This window comes from Nymphaea colorata, chromosome 2 (assembly GCF_008831285.2).
Source record: "Nymphaea colorata isolate Beijing-Zhang1983 chromosome 2, ASM883128v2, whole genome shotgun sequence".
NCBI lineage: Eukaryota > Viridiplantae > Streptophyta > Magnoliopsida > Nymphaeales > Nymphaeaceae > Nymphaea > Nymphaea colorata.
Genome location: NC_045139.1, coordinates 26,444,747 through 26,462,047, shown reverse-complemented (window position 1 = coordinate 26,462,047; position 17,301 = coordinate 26,444,747). Strand labels below are relative to the sequence as shown.

General features: G+C 37.3%; 1 protein-coding gene across 2 annotated transcripts; it reads left to right on the top strand.

Annotated features, from left to right (window-relative positions):
• The first annotated feature begins 9,087 nt into the window (after positions 1–9,087).
• On the top strand, positions 9,088–11,989 carry LOC116249332 (uncharacterized). Of its 2 annotated transcripts, XM_031622581.1 has the most exons (5): positions 9,088–9,162; positions 9,257–9,374; positions 10,970–11,064; positions 11,720–11,774; positions 11,865–11,989. In XM_031622581.1, the coding sequence occupies exons 1-5, from the start codon at positions 9,088–9,090 to the stop codon at positions 11,987–11,989; spliced, it is 468 nt and encodes a 155-aa protein (XP_031478441.1). The 2 variants fall into 2 exon arrangements, 1 of the variants encoding a protein (XP_031478441.1); XR_004171122.2 differs by lacking the exons at positions 9,088–9,162; positions 9,257–9,374; positions 11,720–11,774; positions 11,865–11,989 and adding an exon at positions 10,727–10,817 and having other exon boundaries at positions 10,970–11,138.
• Positions 11,990–17,301: the final 5,312 nt, after the last annotated feature.

Sequence of the window (17,301 nt, the reverse complement as noted above, 5' to 3'; positions counted from 1 at the left end):
TTTGGTGGGGATAATCTCAAGCAGACTCATGAAAAAATGATGTCTCTCCTCTCGAATTTCTCATGAAAACTTGAAGAATCTTGCGTTTTACAGTTCTGTCTTTAAATTGACGGATAAAAAACAATGCGTGTCTGGGGTTTTTGGTCGTCGTGTTTCCAAGTCGAAAGAAGCGGGGACAATCTTTCGAGCGTCTCGAGAATTTCTTAAAGCTTTTAATTTAGGCGTCCTCCATCTGCTCTCTCTCTCTCTCTCTCTCTCTCTCTCCCCCCCCACCCTCTGCGCTGCGCCCTCTCTTCTCAGAGGAAGTGGCTGCTTCACCCTCCCTCATCGGTCATGGCATCCAGTGTCTTGGTGTGTTTTTTGTGTGTGACTTTCAGTTAGAAGTGTAAGAAAATGGGGTTCTTTCTTCCCCCCAACCCCCGAATCCTCCCTTCCCAACAGATAGAGAGAGAGAGAGAGAGAGAGCAACTGTGACAAAGATACATGGCAGCAGCGGTGCTTGTTTAGGAAGAATAATCCAGCCTAAACCCTTTAAAACGTATTGTTAAACTACTTTTCATGTAATCTAACCTTGCATATATGACCTTAAGGGTAACTTGATAAAAAACATATACTATGTTAATTATTTTTGGAGTTTAAACGTACTTTTTAATAATAAAAATTTAGCTTCTCTTACCATATCAAACTTTAGATGATAAAAAAATGCATGTTTTTCATAAGTATAATTTGACTTAAAACATGTTTTTTATTAATTATTATTTATAAACATATTGGAATGCTAATAGTTTGTTCCAATTATTTTTAACCAAAATTCAGGAGACCTAGTTTTGGTCCCTAACCTAAGTATATGGGACATACCAATCAAGAACAGAAAAGTAGGTCACTTAAAATAAATTATTAAAGTATGTTTTATACAATCGAATCACCTCAATATGATTTGTAAAAATATATATTAAATTACTTTTTTAGTTTAAATGCATTTTTTTAATCCCAAAAAGCTTTAGGACTTTCATAACTTCAAAATTTTGACGGTAAAAAGTGTGATATTAATTTTTCATAAAGACAACCTAAACTGAAGCATGCTTTCCACTAAATTATCATTGATAAACACATTATCATATTCATATTGGGTTAACAACTGTGACAAAGATGGCTGGACATGGCAGCAGCTTCAGACTGGATGTTATAGCGGTGCTTGTTCTGGTGGCGCTTGTAGCCGTGGTGGCGGAGATGGACCCCGGTCCCACGCGGCGGCCCTGCGGGACCTCGCCAAGTCCATCGACGCCGCAGGCTCCCTTGGCTAGACACCGTCCACGGACCCTTACAGCTGGAAACTCGTCACCTACGACCCCAGTGGCCGCATCACCGCCCTCAATCTGGGTAAGCAGAAGCTGAGTGGCTCTTTGCCGGTGTCTTTCCGGAACCTGACGGCGCTCATTACGCTAGCGCTCCAGAGCAACGCCATTGGCGAGCCGCTGCCGAGCCTCGCCGGAATGAGCTCCCTCCAAGTGGCCTACCTCCATAACAACAACTCCTCCGCCGTCCCGCCGGATTTCTTCGACGGGCTGACCTCTCTTCAGGCAATCTACCTTGACTACAACCCTTTTGCCCCCTGCTCACTGCCGCCGAGCCTCCAGGGGTAGCCTCCCTCGTCAACTTCTCTGCCAACTCCGCTAATCTCAATGGCTCCATTCTGTCTTTCTTCGGCTCCTTCCCGAGTCGCCTTGCTTTCAACTCGCTCTCCGGCAGCATGCCTTTGAGTCTCGCCGGCTCCACGCTCCACGTGCTTTGGCTGAACAACCAGGTGCTACACTTGACTAATAACGAAGGAGGCCATCCTAAATCTTCATTAATGCATAAAAATCTCATTATTATAAGCACACATCCACATAAATGCATTCAGGTCGCGGTAACATATAGTTGGTATATGCTTTAACCTGAAATGGTTGTTCACTGTTCAAGATAAAAAAAAAATTGTACCTTTTGATTTCGAAAAGCGCCGGTTTGTTTTTTACAACAGCATGAGAGGCAGGGCAGTGGAGAAGAAAAGGAAAGGGAGTGAGGAAGGAAGATGGACTCAAGCATTCGGAAGCAAGTACTCGGAAGTGGATGGGTAAGAGGATTGTGAGGATGGATGATAGGATGATGAGTACAGACGCTGGGGTGATGCTTATATAGGCACCAAACTTGAAAACAAATTACAATTTGGAAAAGGAATAGGATTCCTTCCCGAGCAAGCTAAATGCTAACAAAGAAAAGCCGTTACATTCGAAGGAACTTGAAAGAGGACAATTGACATGTGCTGGATGAGGTGGCAGTCGAACGTGTCCAAAAAGACAAAAAGTGCTACAGTGTTCGCCGCAGTGCTACAGTAAGCTACAGTGTCCGCCGCAGTGCTATAGTAAGCTACAGTGTCCGTCGTAATGCTACAGTGTCCGTCGTAGTGCTACATTGCACTACAGTAATTGCTACAGTGACTGCTACAGTAACTCTGTCTTTTCTTCGAGATGCCACGTGTCTTCGTTACCTTTCACTTTTTCGACGCGTGTGAGATTCCTTCTTCTTTATTCACGCAATGTTGCTTTATATTTACATAAATAAGGTCGGCAACTACAACGATCTTCTAGAGGCTCCTCGAGATGATTTGCCTCAAGATGTAACCCAGTGCTTATCTTGTGGAGTGTGTCACAGGGTAAATTTTTATGCCGAAAATTTACAAACGTAAAACTCATATTTATCTTAGGGGGTTTTTTTCAGGGTAGATTTTGAAACGATAATCTACAATGCAAATCCTATTTTTAATTTGGGGGATTTCCCCACAGAGAAGTTTATCACGTTTCTTCTCAAACGGATGATGCTTAAGTTTTACATGGGAAGCATTGTACCCATAAAAAGTTTAACAATAACTTACAATGGTCAAATTTTACCGATCTTGACAAACGTTAGGCTATAGGGTTAAGGACTCAGCAGCTTCGTCCCTACTTCTTTCAAAGAATGTCTACTGCCATGCTGGATCAGTATCTTCTTCGCTATCTGAATGCTGATCAAAATGGAGAACTATTGTAGCACCATCAGTACCATTGTGTCCGAATTCATGAACTTGCCATCCTACATTGATTTGGGCAAAATGTCCTCGTAATTCTGGTTTAATACAAATATGGTTTTGGAATGATATAACCATTTTTACATGTTCAGAGTCAGAGGTGTATATCCTAGTATTTATATCTTCTGAAATGAGCCTATGTGGGTGATGTCATGTTTTCAATTGTTGGGACATCTTGAATTCTCTCCATCTTGTAAGCTCATCATACTATGCATTTGTATTCGCTTCTGTATGTCTGCAAGAGGTAGGGAGGCTTGTAGAGGGGTGGCAAAAGAGTATGTCCTAATGGTTATTTCATGCTTGCATCACATAGATAGTCATATGTTGGCGGGATTGTATTGATGTCTAGGTTTACAAATCCTTTTGTAACCTAGTTATTTCTGTTGTTCTATTATATGAGCCAGATGCCAATTGAATCGCAACATATGAGTCTGCTCTATTGCCGTTACGATAATCTTTCTTACATATCCTAGTTCCATTAATTTTTTCAAGAAAATGTGCATATCAAACATCTCCATGTCTGCCCATCTCTTCAGATTAATACTTGCCAGGATGATCCCAAATCCTTTATGACATTCGTAGAAAGAGTTATCAAGATGTTTTCTTTGCTGGTATTTGACTAAACAAAATTTCAATTCCTTTTTTCGTAATCCAGGGTTTTTGGCAAGAAATCTTAATATCTCCTGAATACGTCCTTGTTCCTTTTTTTGCTTTTGAAGTACTATTTTGTAAACTTGTTCTTTTGCTACATCTATTTCTGGGGAAAAACTTTCTCTTTTTTCTTTCCACTGTTTTTTCATTTCTTTTTTCCCACTACTCTTTCAGTAATTCTACCTCGGCTGTTGACTGTTTCAAATTTTCAGTCATATCTTCTAATTTCTCTTTACAGAGAGTTAGCTCTGTACTAGTATTCTCTAACTGTTTGGCTATGTCCAAAAAAACAGGGTTTGGGGTAGGCTCGGGAAAGAGCTTAAGTTGGCTATGTGTGATTTGGTTTTGTGTATTTTTGATGTTAAGGTAGGTTGCCAGGATGCTAAGGACGAAGGTTGAGTTTTTTTGTATTGTGCCAGAGGTTATCTACTAAAATATGGTCTTTTTGGTAAAGGTTCATGCCAGGCAAGGTTAAGAATGTAAGATTGGAGTTTGGGGGTAATATGGGCAGGCCCAGATTTGGGTCTATTTGGACAATGTGGGTTTGGCTAGAAGAGGCCATGTTTCCTGAAACAAAATGTTGTGTTATATAAAAGAATGCATTTTACTGGCTAATGTCTATTAACAGAAGATCAGAAACCTATCCTATATGATGCTCAAAAGTCTACCAAACATTATTAGTCATTATTCATGTTCTCTAACATGTATTGTAGGTTGGTTAAAGTGAAAATTTTGTCTTAGAATTCTTCACCATATTTTCTACTTGATTAGAGTATGTTATAGCTCATGCGGCTATCACTACAAGGTTCTTCATCAGAGGAATTATGATCATGAAATGATTCATCTATAGAGACAATACTATAGATGCTTTCAGTATCACTAATATATTCATCTAAAGCCAATACATCCTCATTTACACAGTCAACAAGGATTGAAGCGTTATTGTAAGATTTTTTCGTTTTGAACAGTCCCTAGCTAAATGTTCAGGACTGCCACAAGTGAAGCATGTTAATTTATTTTTGTAATCCCTTTGGGTATTATATTTTCTAACATGTCTATGTTTGTCAAGGTAGGGTTTTCTAGCATTAGATTTTCGAAGGTAGTATCTTCGTCGTTTATCTTTATCTCTTGTCTTATAAGTTTTTGGGTGTCTAGGATCGTTATCATATCTTTGTGGTGTATAAATTTGTTTGCAAAAACTATATTCACTTTTTAATTGTTTGGAAATGGTTATTTTAGTACATTTCTTTACTAATTCTTCAATTATGAACTGGTTTCTTATATTAATGTTATCCAGTTCAAGTATAGTTTCCTTCTTTTTGAATTTTTTATGAATCTCAGAGCCCAATGGATCTGGTAACTTAAGAAATAGGCTTTCTCCTATCTCTTTATTATAAAAACATCCTGCTAAGGAACTATAATAAAAGAAATCATGTAAAAAAGGTTTTATATAATGCCAATCTTTAATTTGGAGTGGTTCTAGTTTTCTGATAGAATCCTGCTGTTGTTTATCAAATCCTATGTTTGGCTGGTATCCTAATAAGAGTAATTGTATTTTGTTAGTAAAGTTATAAATATTTTTTCCTAGAAGAATCTCTTTATGTCTGTCTTGAGGGTGTTTTCTCTTGTATGCTTCCCAAGATGCTCTAGCAGTTTCTCCTAAAAATCTTTTTGCCCAAGTATACATTTCTTATGTTGTCTACATTTCTTGGTTCATTTTGTCCCATTTCCTAGCAACTCGTTGAGACCACATATCTATTGCTGAGGGTAATAATTGAGGATCATGGGCACTTATATTCAAAATCCTTCCTTCATCTAATAGATCTTTCCTATTTAGAGTTTCCAAAGGCATCCTTTTACCCTTAGGTTTATAGGCATCTTTCTCCTTATATTCTACATAAGGTCTTATAGGAGGTTGTCCAGGTGAGTAGAATATTATGGGTAGAGTTGGTGGGTGTTGGGTTTGTTGTTGATCTTGTGGTGATCTTCCAGTAGTGACTACAGAGGATTTCTGGAGCATCTATTTCCATAAGATTTTTTGAGATGTTCATAGGCTTCTGTATATAAGTCTCTTTTAGCTTATTTATTCTGACATTTCCCTTGGGATCTATATATGAGTTATCTTCTTCTTGAATTTTTCCTTCTACGACTAATTTTATTTCTAGTCTAAGGATGTCTTCTTTTGACAAGTCAAATCCCTTAAGAAGTAAAATACTATCATGTTCTAAGACTTCTATCAATCTTCTATCTGGCTACGAAATTCTTCAGATTCATTTTCTTCATTGGGTTGTTTTTCCTTATAGTCTAAGAATATCACAGTATAGCTACCATTGGTTTTTTAAACATTAAACTTTCTTCGGGAATTTTGACATTAGTATTTATTTCTAAATTTTTACTAATATTTCAGTCTAATCCTTCTAATTCTTCAAGATGAATAGCCATAGGCTTAATCATTCTTATACCTTTACTAGTCATAGACTCAATGATGGCTTTTGTATCGATTTTATACTTTGTGGTACTGCTATTTGTTACTTTTCCTAGAAATCCTACATTTATAAGTAAATTAGCTTTTCCTCTGAACGTTTCATATCCTTTAGTTTGAATTCCTATGATAATATGTTCTAGATCTCTTATGCTTAGCAAGAAATCAGGTGCACAATAGAATATTCCCTTGTTGTTAGACATGTCATTTCCATACTTGCTATAATGGCTTTCCTATCATTGTTTGCCCATCTCTTATCTAGTAAAGTGATTAAAACTTTTGTTCCTAGATTTCTTCTGGCTAAACCCTTAATTCCTATAATTATTAGACCAAGATGAATAAATCTATTATGGTTTCGTAATAATTGTTTAGTACTGTCTTGACTAACGATGCCAATGTTTTGGTATTCAGTAGGTACACAAACTTCCTCTTCTCTACTTATTCTGACTAATTGTGGGTTTACATTCCAAAACCCTTTCCTATATAAAGTTCTAGGGTTTAACAGAGAGAGTTGATGGTTATTGTAAATTTCTAAATCCCTATTCACATTTATTATTTCTTCCAATGTTCTAGGGCTAGGACCCTAGGTTCAAGATAGAAAAAAGGGCAGCTCGTAAGTTAAGAAGAACATCAGAGTTTTGTATGCATTCTTCACAATTGCATTCAAAATTTAGTGCTTCCACACTGCCTCACCATGAAAGGCTTTCTAAGCTAGTAATTGGGCAAAAAACTACTAACAACTAAAGAGCAGGACAAAGGTAATGAACCACTACACTACCGATGATTTATTTTGTGAAAATTATATTTTTAAGAACTAAAATAAATAGACTGCATTAATTTAACGAGCCTAAATTGAGGGCTCAAAGCAACTCCCTATCAATTAAACCATCTAAAAAAATATTTTCTCTTTCCACATGTTTGATAGTTGCAGGTATCAAATTCTGCCCATCAAAAGTGGACTTTGAAAAACATAAATTTTAGATCCTCAAACCACCTGAAATCTAGGTCTCAGCTCTATAAGAGACATTGTAACAGGAAGATCCTCGTCATGGCCCTTGAGGCCCTGCCCACCTCCTTTTGGTGCAGCAGTCTTACAAACACCCACTAGCGAAGGCATTGCCAAAATAGAATCTTTCTGACCTGCCGGTCATGGTCATGCCATAATTTTTAAAAAATATATTTTTTGGCACACCATAGTAAAAAAATATACTCCAGCAGGGGAAATGAAGTAAACATACACGCTAGTGTCTGATCAGGTAACTCTTCAGTTGAACCACTTCGTGCAAGCAGCTGGTCGACCCAAGGTAGATTAGCGCTGGTCACAACAAACAGTTGATTGCCAAAGTACTAATTTAGAAAATTTCACGTAGTGTGGCGATTGCTAGAATAAATAGATAATAAGAGGACTACTATGAAAAATTTCTTGCGTTAAATCTTTTTCCCCAAGATGATGGTCCAATTCAAAAGTTTGCCACCATCTAAGCGGTTTCCCCTTTCTCTCTTCGCTCTAGGGAAGCTTCCCTCTATTCCTTCTTTCATAGTTAAAGGTGAGAACCAAATCTTCGGGTGTCCGCCATGGCCTCTTTGCAGGTATGGTGGCCTCGCTGACATCCTTGCCTGCCATTGGGGTTCCAGTGAAAACTTCTTCTTTGGATGGACAAGACTCACTTTTGTCGATTCTACAGGTATATGTTGTTGATGTTCTTCAAGTGCAAAGATTTTGTATCTGATGCCTATTTTGTTTCAGACAATGGCCTAATGTCGACGTTGTACCTCATAGTCCAGTTGCCACTGGCTCAATAGCACATGCTTGGTTGATTTTCTTGTTCAGAATATGCCTCTTTTTTGACAGATTTAGGGCATTTGCCTATCGATTTTTGGTTTTTAAATGAAAATGCACGGATAAAGCTTATATGATCAAATCTGAAAATAATCAGAAAATCAGCAAGGCACAAAATCATACACATACACACGCGTGTATATATATGTGTGTGTGTCTGTGTATGTTATATATGTATTTGTAATTTTGTGCAAACCCGCATGCATACATTTAATGTAACAAGTAGGTACTTGATGATGTTCATGGGCTACACAAAAAACACACTCCTGTTGATGTCATCTAGGTATATAGTTATGCCTAGTTCTTGCTGAGATTTCAGAGTTTGTCAACCAAGTAATATGGTGGCCTTTTTCTTTAGAATAATAAATAGGGGTGAAGTTGGCAAGTTTGTTCAACTTATTTTCTAGTTTGAGACTTTCAATAGTTTAGAGCAATTTATTCATCCCCTAGAAAATATTTACTTATTGTTGTGTATTTTCTGTCTCGTGGGATTGTCTCATATGCCGAAAGGAGTTCCAGTTGCCACCGTAGCCATCCAACATGCAACAAATGCAGGTTTGTTGGCTGCAGGATTTTAGGTGTTGCGAATCCCTTTCTACAGAAGAGGTAGGTGGATTTCCACTGCTTAAGTTTATCAATTTACAGCATGTCTATTCCTTGATATCCTAATGGTCTTGTATCTATGTATCTTCTGTATTCAGAATGACCAGTTATCACGATGAAATGAGAGAAATAGTGCCATTGAAGGCTGGAAAACTAGAGAAAAAAGGGTGGCAGAGGTACGTGAACCTATAATTACCACCTTCCATTTGTTTCTACAGTTGACTACTAATTTTGTGAAATCCCGACTCCGTGAGGATGGGTTTTGTTGGTGCTATTGGCTGTTTCATTTTTCGTAGATTACAACTTAATGGGTGCTTTGACAATGTTTCTTTTCTTTTGGTTAGTCATTTCTGCATTAAGCAGTTATATTGTTATCTTGAGTCAGTCATTCCCTGTGTGGGCATTATAATGGGCTCTGATTCAGATACAGCTGTCATGAAGGATGCTGCAATGGTCTTGGAGTCCTTTAACGTGCCTTATGAGGTCTCACTGGAAGTTTATCATTACCAACTCTCTGCATTTGTGTGTTTTTTTTTTTTGTGGATCATTCACATGATTTGTTGTTGCTTGTTAACAGATATCAATTGTTTCAGCTCATCGAACCTCTGAAAGAATGTTTTCTTATGCATTGCATGCTCAGGAGCGAGGTATTCGGGTCATCATTGCAGGTGCTGGTGGTGCTGCCCACTTACCAGGTTTGTTCTGCACCTACATGTGGAAGTTAAGAAATGGATTATTTTAATCTATAAAAAGTAAAGGATTTAAATTTGAAAATGTTTTCCGGGTATGGTGGCCTCGCTGACATCCTTGCCTGTTACTGGGGTTCCAATAAAAACTTCGTGGCCACGCTGACATCCTTGCTTGTTATTGGGGTTCCAGTGAAAACATCTTCTTTGGATGAACAAGACTCACTTTTGTCGATTCTACAGGCATATATTGTTGTTGTTCTTCAAGTGCAAGGATTTTGTGTCTGATGCCTATTTTGTTTTAGACAATGGCGTGATGTCGACGTTGTACCTAATAGTCCAGTTGCCATTGGCTCAATAGCATATGCTTGGTTGATTTCCTTGTTCAGAATATGCTGGTTTGTTGGTTGTCAGGATTTTAGGTATTGTGAATCCCTTTCTACGAAAAAGGTAGGTGGATTTCCACTATTGAAGTTTATCAACTTACAGCATGTCTATTCCTTGATACCCTAACGGTCTTGTATCTATGTATCTTATGTATTCAGAATGACCAGTTATCAGGATGAAATGAGAGAAATAGTGTCATCGAAGGCTGGAAAATTAGAGAAAAAAGGGTGGCAGAGGTATGTGAACATATAATTACCACCTTCCATTTGTTTCTACAGTTGACTACTAATCTTGTGAAATCCCGACTCCGTGAGGATGGGTTTTGTTGGTGCTATTGGTTGTTTCATTTTTCGTAGATTACAACTTAATGGGTGCATTGACAATGTTTCTTTTCTTTTGGTTAGTCATTTCTACATTAAGCAGTTATATTGTTATCTTGAGTCAGTCATTCCATGTGTGGGCATTATAATGGGCTCTGATTCGGATACAACTGTCATGAAGGATGCAATGGTCTTGGAGTCCTTTAACGTGCCTTATGAGGTCTCACTGCAAGTTTATTATTACCAACTCTCTGCATTTGTGTGTATTTTTTTTTTGTGGATCATTCACATGATTTGTTGTTGCTTGTTAACAGATATCAATTGTTTCAGCTCATCGAACCTCTGAAAGAATGTTTTCTTATGCATTTCATGCTCAGGTGCGAGGTATTTGGGTCATCATTGCAGGTGCTGGTGGTGCTACCCACTTACCAGGTTTGTTTTGCACGTACATGTGAAAGTTAAGAAATGAATTATTTTAATCTACAAAAAGCAAATTATTTAAATTTGAAAATGTTTTCCAGGTATGGTGGCCTCGCTGACATCCTTGCCTGTTATTGGGGTTCCAATGAAAACTTCTTCTTTAGGTATGGTGGCCTCGCTGACATCCTTGCCTGTTATTGAGGTTCCAGTGAAAACTTCTTCTTTGGATGAACCTCTGAAAGAATGTTTTCTTATGCATTGCATGCTCAAGAGCGAGGTATTCAGGTCATCATTGCAGGTGCTGGTGGTGCTGCCCACTTACCAGGTTTGTTATGCACCTACATGTGGATGTTAAGAATTGGATTATTTTAATCTACAAAAAGTAAAGGATTTAAATTTGAAAATGTTTTCCAGGTATGGTGGCCTCACTGACATCCTTGCCTGTTATTGGGGTTCCAATGAAAACTTCTTCTTTAGGTATGGTGGCCTCGCTGACATCCTTGCCTGTTATTGGGGTTCCAGTGAAAACTTCTTCTTTGGATGGACAAGACTCACTTTTGTCGATTCTACAGGTATATGTTGTTGATGTTCTTCAAGTGCAAAGATTTTGTATCTGATGCCTATTTTGTTTCAGACAATGGCCTAATGTCGACGTTGTACCTCATAGTCCAGTTGCCACTGGCTCAATAGCACATGCTTTGTTGATTTTCTTGTTCAAAATATGCCTCTTTTTTGACAGATTTAGGGCATTTGCCTATCGATTTTTGGTTTTAAAATGAAAATGCCCGGATAAAGCTTATATGATCAAATCTGAAAATAATCAGAAAATCAGCAAGGCACAAAATCATACACATACACACGCGTGTATATATATGTGTGTGTGTCTGTGTATGTTATATATGTATTTGTAATTTTGTGCAAACCCGCATGCATACATTTAATGTAACAAGTAGGTACTTGATGATGTTCATGGGCTACACAAAAAACACACTCCTGTTGATGTCATCTAGGTATATAGTTATGCCTAGTTCTTGCTGAGATTTCAGAGTTTGTCAACCAAGTAATATGGTGGCCTTTTTCTTTAGAATAATAAATAGGGGTGAAGTTGGCAAGTTTGTTCAACTTATTTTCTAGTTTGAGTCTTTCAATAGTTTAGAGCAATTTATTCATCCCCTAGAAAATATTTACTTATTGTTGTGTATTTTCTGTCTCGTGGGATTGTCTCATATGCCGAAAGGAGTTCCAGTTGCCACCGTAGCCATCCAACATGATACAAATGCAGGTTTGTTGGCTGCAGGATTTTAGGTGTTGCGAATCCCTTTCTACAGAAGAGGTAGGTGGATTTCCACTGCTTAAGTTTTTCAATTTACAGCATGTCTATTCCTTGATATCCTAATGGTCTTGTATCTATCTTCTGTATTCAGAATGACCAGTTATCTGGATGAAATGAGAGAAATGGTGTCGTCAAGGGCTGAAAAACTAGAGAAAGAAGGGTAGCAGGGGTACATGAACCTATGATTACCACCTCTATTAACTTTTTTTAGACCCCATTGTCAAATTGTGTGTGATAACTTACCATTCACATAAATTTTTTAGCTTTTGGGTGAATGGTTGAGCTTCATTATTGAATCCGAATGGCCATTATAGAGCACTTGCTTGAGGTGTATTTATGAAATCAGTCTAATATAGAGAAGGAACTTTATATTTGAATCATTCTTCAGTTATTTCATTCCTTGTGGGCGTTGAATGTGTATCGAATCTTTCAGTTGCTGATTATGCGGACGAGCGTTTCTCTAGAAGTTATTGACGATCATGAATTTGGAGGTGTGAAGCACGTGGTTCTTGTTAGCCAAGGTTTTGTTCAGATAATAGATTAACAGGAACTAGATCTTTGAAGGTGGTCAAAAAGCAAGATGTGGATGCTTTTCTAGCCAACCCTTAGTTCATTTGAGTTTTGACTTGTCCCATAATAATGGCGACTGTGTATATATGGCACATACCTCGAACTCTACAGATCAACTAACAAGTTTGTGTAGGACTGCCATGATGGCCCATCATGGCCGTGTCCTTTGATTCTTCCGCATGACCAAGACTCCCAGAAAACTGAGGAAGTTTTAGAATCATAGACAAAGTGATGATGCCATGCATTACTAAGTTCAGAAAGCTCTTTTCTGCACCCGTGAATTCGTTCGTTGGCCATAACTGAGCATTGCATTAAGGTCAGGTTAATTCAATGTCACTTTAACTGACCATATAGCTGAAGAGCATGGCACCTGTGAGATGTTCATGCCCACCAGCTCGACCAGGTACACTGCCCCTTGTATCTAGCGGTCTCCAACTTCAAATGGCCGGACTAAGACTTGGCATTTCATGAAAATACAGGAGTGCATGAAGAAGATTTTCGCTTTGGTTTGTTCCTTAGGATGCCAAATGTCACTTTGATGTGGACCTCAGTTTACTCATGCCAATATCCACGATATTGACGGGTATTTTGGCTGGATGGAAAACAATGGTCCTGGCCGCGCACTTGGAATTAGGACCTTACGGTCGTTTAAGTTTCCTTTTACCACCAAAACTAATGAGGTATGAACCAGTAACTCAGTACTGAATCTGGGTTGTATTATCAGGACAAGTATCCCATGGCAATGAATCCCTGAGTTGGTTATGTATACAGTCAATAGTAGAAATAACATCCGCTGGTCCATTTGTATTTGGATTTCATTACAAGTGTATCGAATTTCTTATATTTTCTTACCAAATCTGGTGGTTCATTACATGTAAATTTTAGTATTCTGTTCTTGTGCATTCGTATATGAATTTTCAACTGAATCTCAGTAAGGAATATCTGATCAGTCAAACGCCGTAACAGCTACATCCTACCCAAACAATACAAATTTGATCGACCGGAATATGACTACCAAATTTTATTAAAACAACATGTGTAAGTGGCGAACTCTCTGCTTCACTTTAAGTCATACTGGGGCTTGAACTAGAGATTTCTAGCTGAGGGGTACTAATACTTCAAATTTGAGACCTTTAAGGGCGCCAATATGTACATGAAAATATACAAGATCAACATATAAATAAGCAAATTGCATGGCATGTATGGGAATTCGCCCGCTGCCTCCACCACTGGCGGAAATGCACTGACCTATATCCAAATTAGTAGAGTTCTTGCGGGTACCAAAGACCAGGAGCATATGTAATTATATTCTTGGATTCACGTGCATGATTTGGTTGTTCAACCAGACTCCATCTGTAACATGAGCCTTTTTATGGCGTCAGCCTATTGTACTGTGTCTACCCACTTTGTACAAAAAGAAAAAAAAGACAGACTAAATAAATAAGAAATGCAATGTGCCTTCTCAAATTGTGCCTGCTGCCTCTAAGCCTAACCCCCACTTTCTTAAGGCAGGCAAGCTGTGGGTCACGTTGATGTTCAAAAAGGAGCATCTCTCTCTCTCTCTCTCTTTATATATATATATATATATATATATATATATATATATATATATATATATATATATATATATAGCGGGTGTGATATTTTTCTCCCTCTGTCTTTATGTGTAGCCAATCGACGGAGCACTATGACGTATATTAACCATGCCATTGGTTCGACTCAAAGGATTTGTAGAATTTGCCAGCACTTTTTTTTGTGTTGTTCATATTAGATGTAAGACAAGATTACAAATGACCCATAACTGAGAGCCTGGAACTAAGTTGTAGCTGTTTTGACATTTAAATTAGATTTATGTATTGAAAATCATGAGTTTTTTAATCCACTTGTGTAGTTACATTTATCACAAATATTAAAAAAAAAATACGACATCACAAATTTGCAACTGTGTAGCGCCCCCAGAATTCCAATTAAATTACTTATGGGACATCGTCATATTTCTTTCATGATAAACAAAGTCTCTCTTCGTATTTCAAAATATCAAAACACGTGTATAAAAGAAAAGCTAAAATTCTTTAGTTGTAACTTAAGCAATCTCTCCCTCTCTCATGTTCTTTTATGTCAATTTATAAAACTGGTGTTCTTCATTAAAGAAGGAAAAACTGACAAGGCAGTTCTGGAAAGACTTCCATTTGTGAAATTTGACTTGGTTTTTCTCTCTTAAGGGGCTGTTCGACAGAAAATGTGTTGAAGAAAAACGGATGAGACTTTTACTCGCGTAGTTTAGCATTCGGATGCTGTTTAGAATCCCTCTCGGCACGAGCTCGATCAGAATGGGTTGACCATTAATGGCGGCCTTGCTGTTGTTAACGGCACAGAGTCCAGATTCGGTCTGAACCGACCACCATGTGGCGGCATCACCTTTTTTTCAAGCCCCCACCATTCCCGCATGCATACAAAGGAAACACGTTCAGCCATGTTCATTGACATTGCAATCGCAAGAGTAACTTGTTATTGTTTCATAAATTTACCCCATATGTTGGGATAAATTTATAGAGTATCAGTATTTCATGAATATGATTCAATTTTGGAGGTAGATTTATAAAATGATATGTTACTTTTCTCTGTTTCCAAACGATTACAACCAGTTTGACGAGAGAAACAGTTTGTAACTGTTTGATAAATACATTCCAATTTGTTGCAACATGTTCATGCAACAGTTGCAGGTTGTTCTTGTTGCTAAATGGTTCCTTAGAGGCCATTTGGCAATGCAACAGTACGTTAAGTCTTCATAGGGCACATGCCCCCACTGAGCCCAATATGAAACTTTAAATTTAGATGTTGGACTTGGGCGAACCTGGGTCCAGTTATATGGAGCAGCCTCATTAAAGACGCTGGTAGCTGCCTCAAGGTCAATTGAAAATTTATTAACTGCATGAGTGACTCAAGAAAAAGGAAAAAATCTGGCTCAGCCCCCTTATCACTTCATGAGACCTGAGGTCTATTGTATCTTGAAATATAACTATTGATATATGTTGTTTGTTTAAATAGTAGGCTGCTCTTAGCATGAACTTTAGGTTACGTTCAAATCTTAGATCCAAGGCTATATATGTCTCAGATGCTCTTAGAGTGTGTTGATAACCTCTAATTTCATATCTTAAGCTGACTTGAAATTCATTTTATTTGGGAGCCACAAAGTAACAAATATTAGATGTAACCAACTATTAAAAACAAGGATTTGAGATCCTCCATTTGTGGCATAAACCGGGAAGAATGGGTGGTGTCAACCTCAAGCTCGGATCGGAGATAGTGAGAATCCATTTGAGTCTTAAGTCAGAGAGTAATTGTCCATCTTACTATAATATTCATGTGTGTCCATATATGTGTTTTGTTCCTATAAAATCTTTCCAAACGCTCGGCCGCTTAGGGCGCCTTTGATTGCAGACGGTGTGCTCCCCACAAGAACGTTAGTCTCAGTGTGCTCTCATCTTGAATCTGAGAGAGGAATTCAAAATTCTCTTCCTCTTACCTTTTCTCACGTGAGATCCGGCAAGGAAGTCAAAACTTTAACTTCAAAAAATTTTAACTAATTTATTTTGTTGCAAATGTAAATCACTTGGTTAAAAAATTATTTTTGAATTGGGTTTTTTTGTTGTAAATGCATTTTTATCTTGAAATTTCGAAATTTTTATCAATTTTGTTGATGACCAAACTGGATTCGGCTCAAGCCTGGTTACATAAGATCTTGCTTTCTTATGTGTTTATGAGTAGTAGAAACTGCGCACGATGATGGACTTCATCCACTGATTAGAATAGAGCTATTAATTAGATAAATCTTAATTTCCTAGCAATCGGCATCCCAATGGTGGTTTGAGCCCCAACTCCAAACATTTCATTGTACTCACCGGTTTTGTGAAAAAGTTTCGTACATTATTTATGGCCACCTCTTGGTTTCTGTCAGGATTCAGAAATGAAGGTCAAATGGCATCTTAAGGCTGGAATCGAAGCACTTATATTGAAATAAATTGTTTGGAAAGCATATTTTGGATTTTTAATAGTAGATGTAGATTTAAAATCCAATTTGCTTTAAAAGTAGACAAGGTGTAGCTTAAATGAATTCTGATTTGGATCTTGATTATGAATCCAACTCATTCTGAAAATATATTTTAACTGTTGTAAGAAAAATAGATTTGGATAAGAGACCAACTTATTTTAAACATATATTTTGCTTGTTCTAGACTTATTTGGATTTGGATCCACATTGTTTCAAATGTAGATTTTTTGGTTCTTTTGAAATTATATTCAGTTTTGGATTTGAATTTAATATTTCAATATTGTCAATGAACTTGCATTTTTATGTTTGATTTGCTTAAAATATGGATTAGAATCTATCTTGTTTTAAAAGTAGATATTTTAATTGTGGTGAGAGATTTTTGAAAATAGATCTATATTAAAAGCTTCATCCGAATTTTAAATTTTGGGAAAACGTGTGTATTTAGTTATGTTAAACAGATCTGGACCTGAACCCAGTTTGGCCTATACATTTTAATGGTGCGAGTTCGTTAGATTAATAACTTTAAACACAATGAAACTTTCAGAATAATGAAACATGATGATAGCTGCTTATGGACATGGATTTTTATATGTTTCCATTGGATTTGTTGCATGACTAAGTATGAACTTGACTTGCTTAAGCATGCACATATATATGTCTATTAATTTTGCAAACTGATGCATATGAATTGTCATATGGTTATAGAATAATGTCGTATTTGATTTGATTAACCAATATCTATTTATGCATTATTAGAATTGCAAAGATATTTGGATCTGGATCTAGCTAAGTTTGAGACATATATGTCTCACGTGTATGTTTTGCAAAACTATAGATATGTTTGAATTAATGTTT

What these genes read in the sequence shown, in the direction of transcription:
- LOC116249332 (XM_031622581.1), top strand. Translation starts at nt 9,088, where the DNA reads ATGGGCTCTGATTCAGATACAGCTGTCATGAAGGATGCTGCAATGGTC. An exon ending in CCTTTAACGTGCCTTATGAG is followed by an intron (nt 9,163 to 9,256) that starts GTCTCACTGGAA and finishes GCTTGTTAACAG; the next exon opens with ATATCAATTGTTTCAGCTCA. An exon ending in TGGTGCTGCCCACTTACCAG is followed by an intron (nt 9,375 to 10,969) that starts GTTTGTTCTGCA and finishes CTTCTTCTTTAG; the next exon opens with GTATGGTGGCCTCGCTGACA.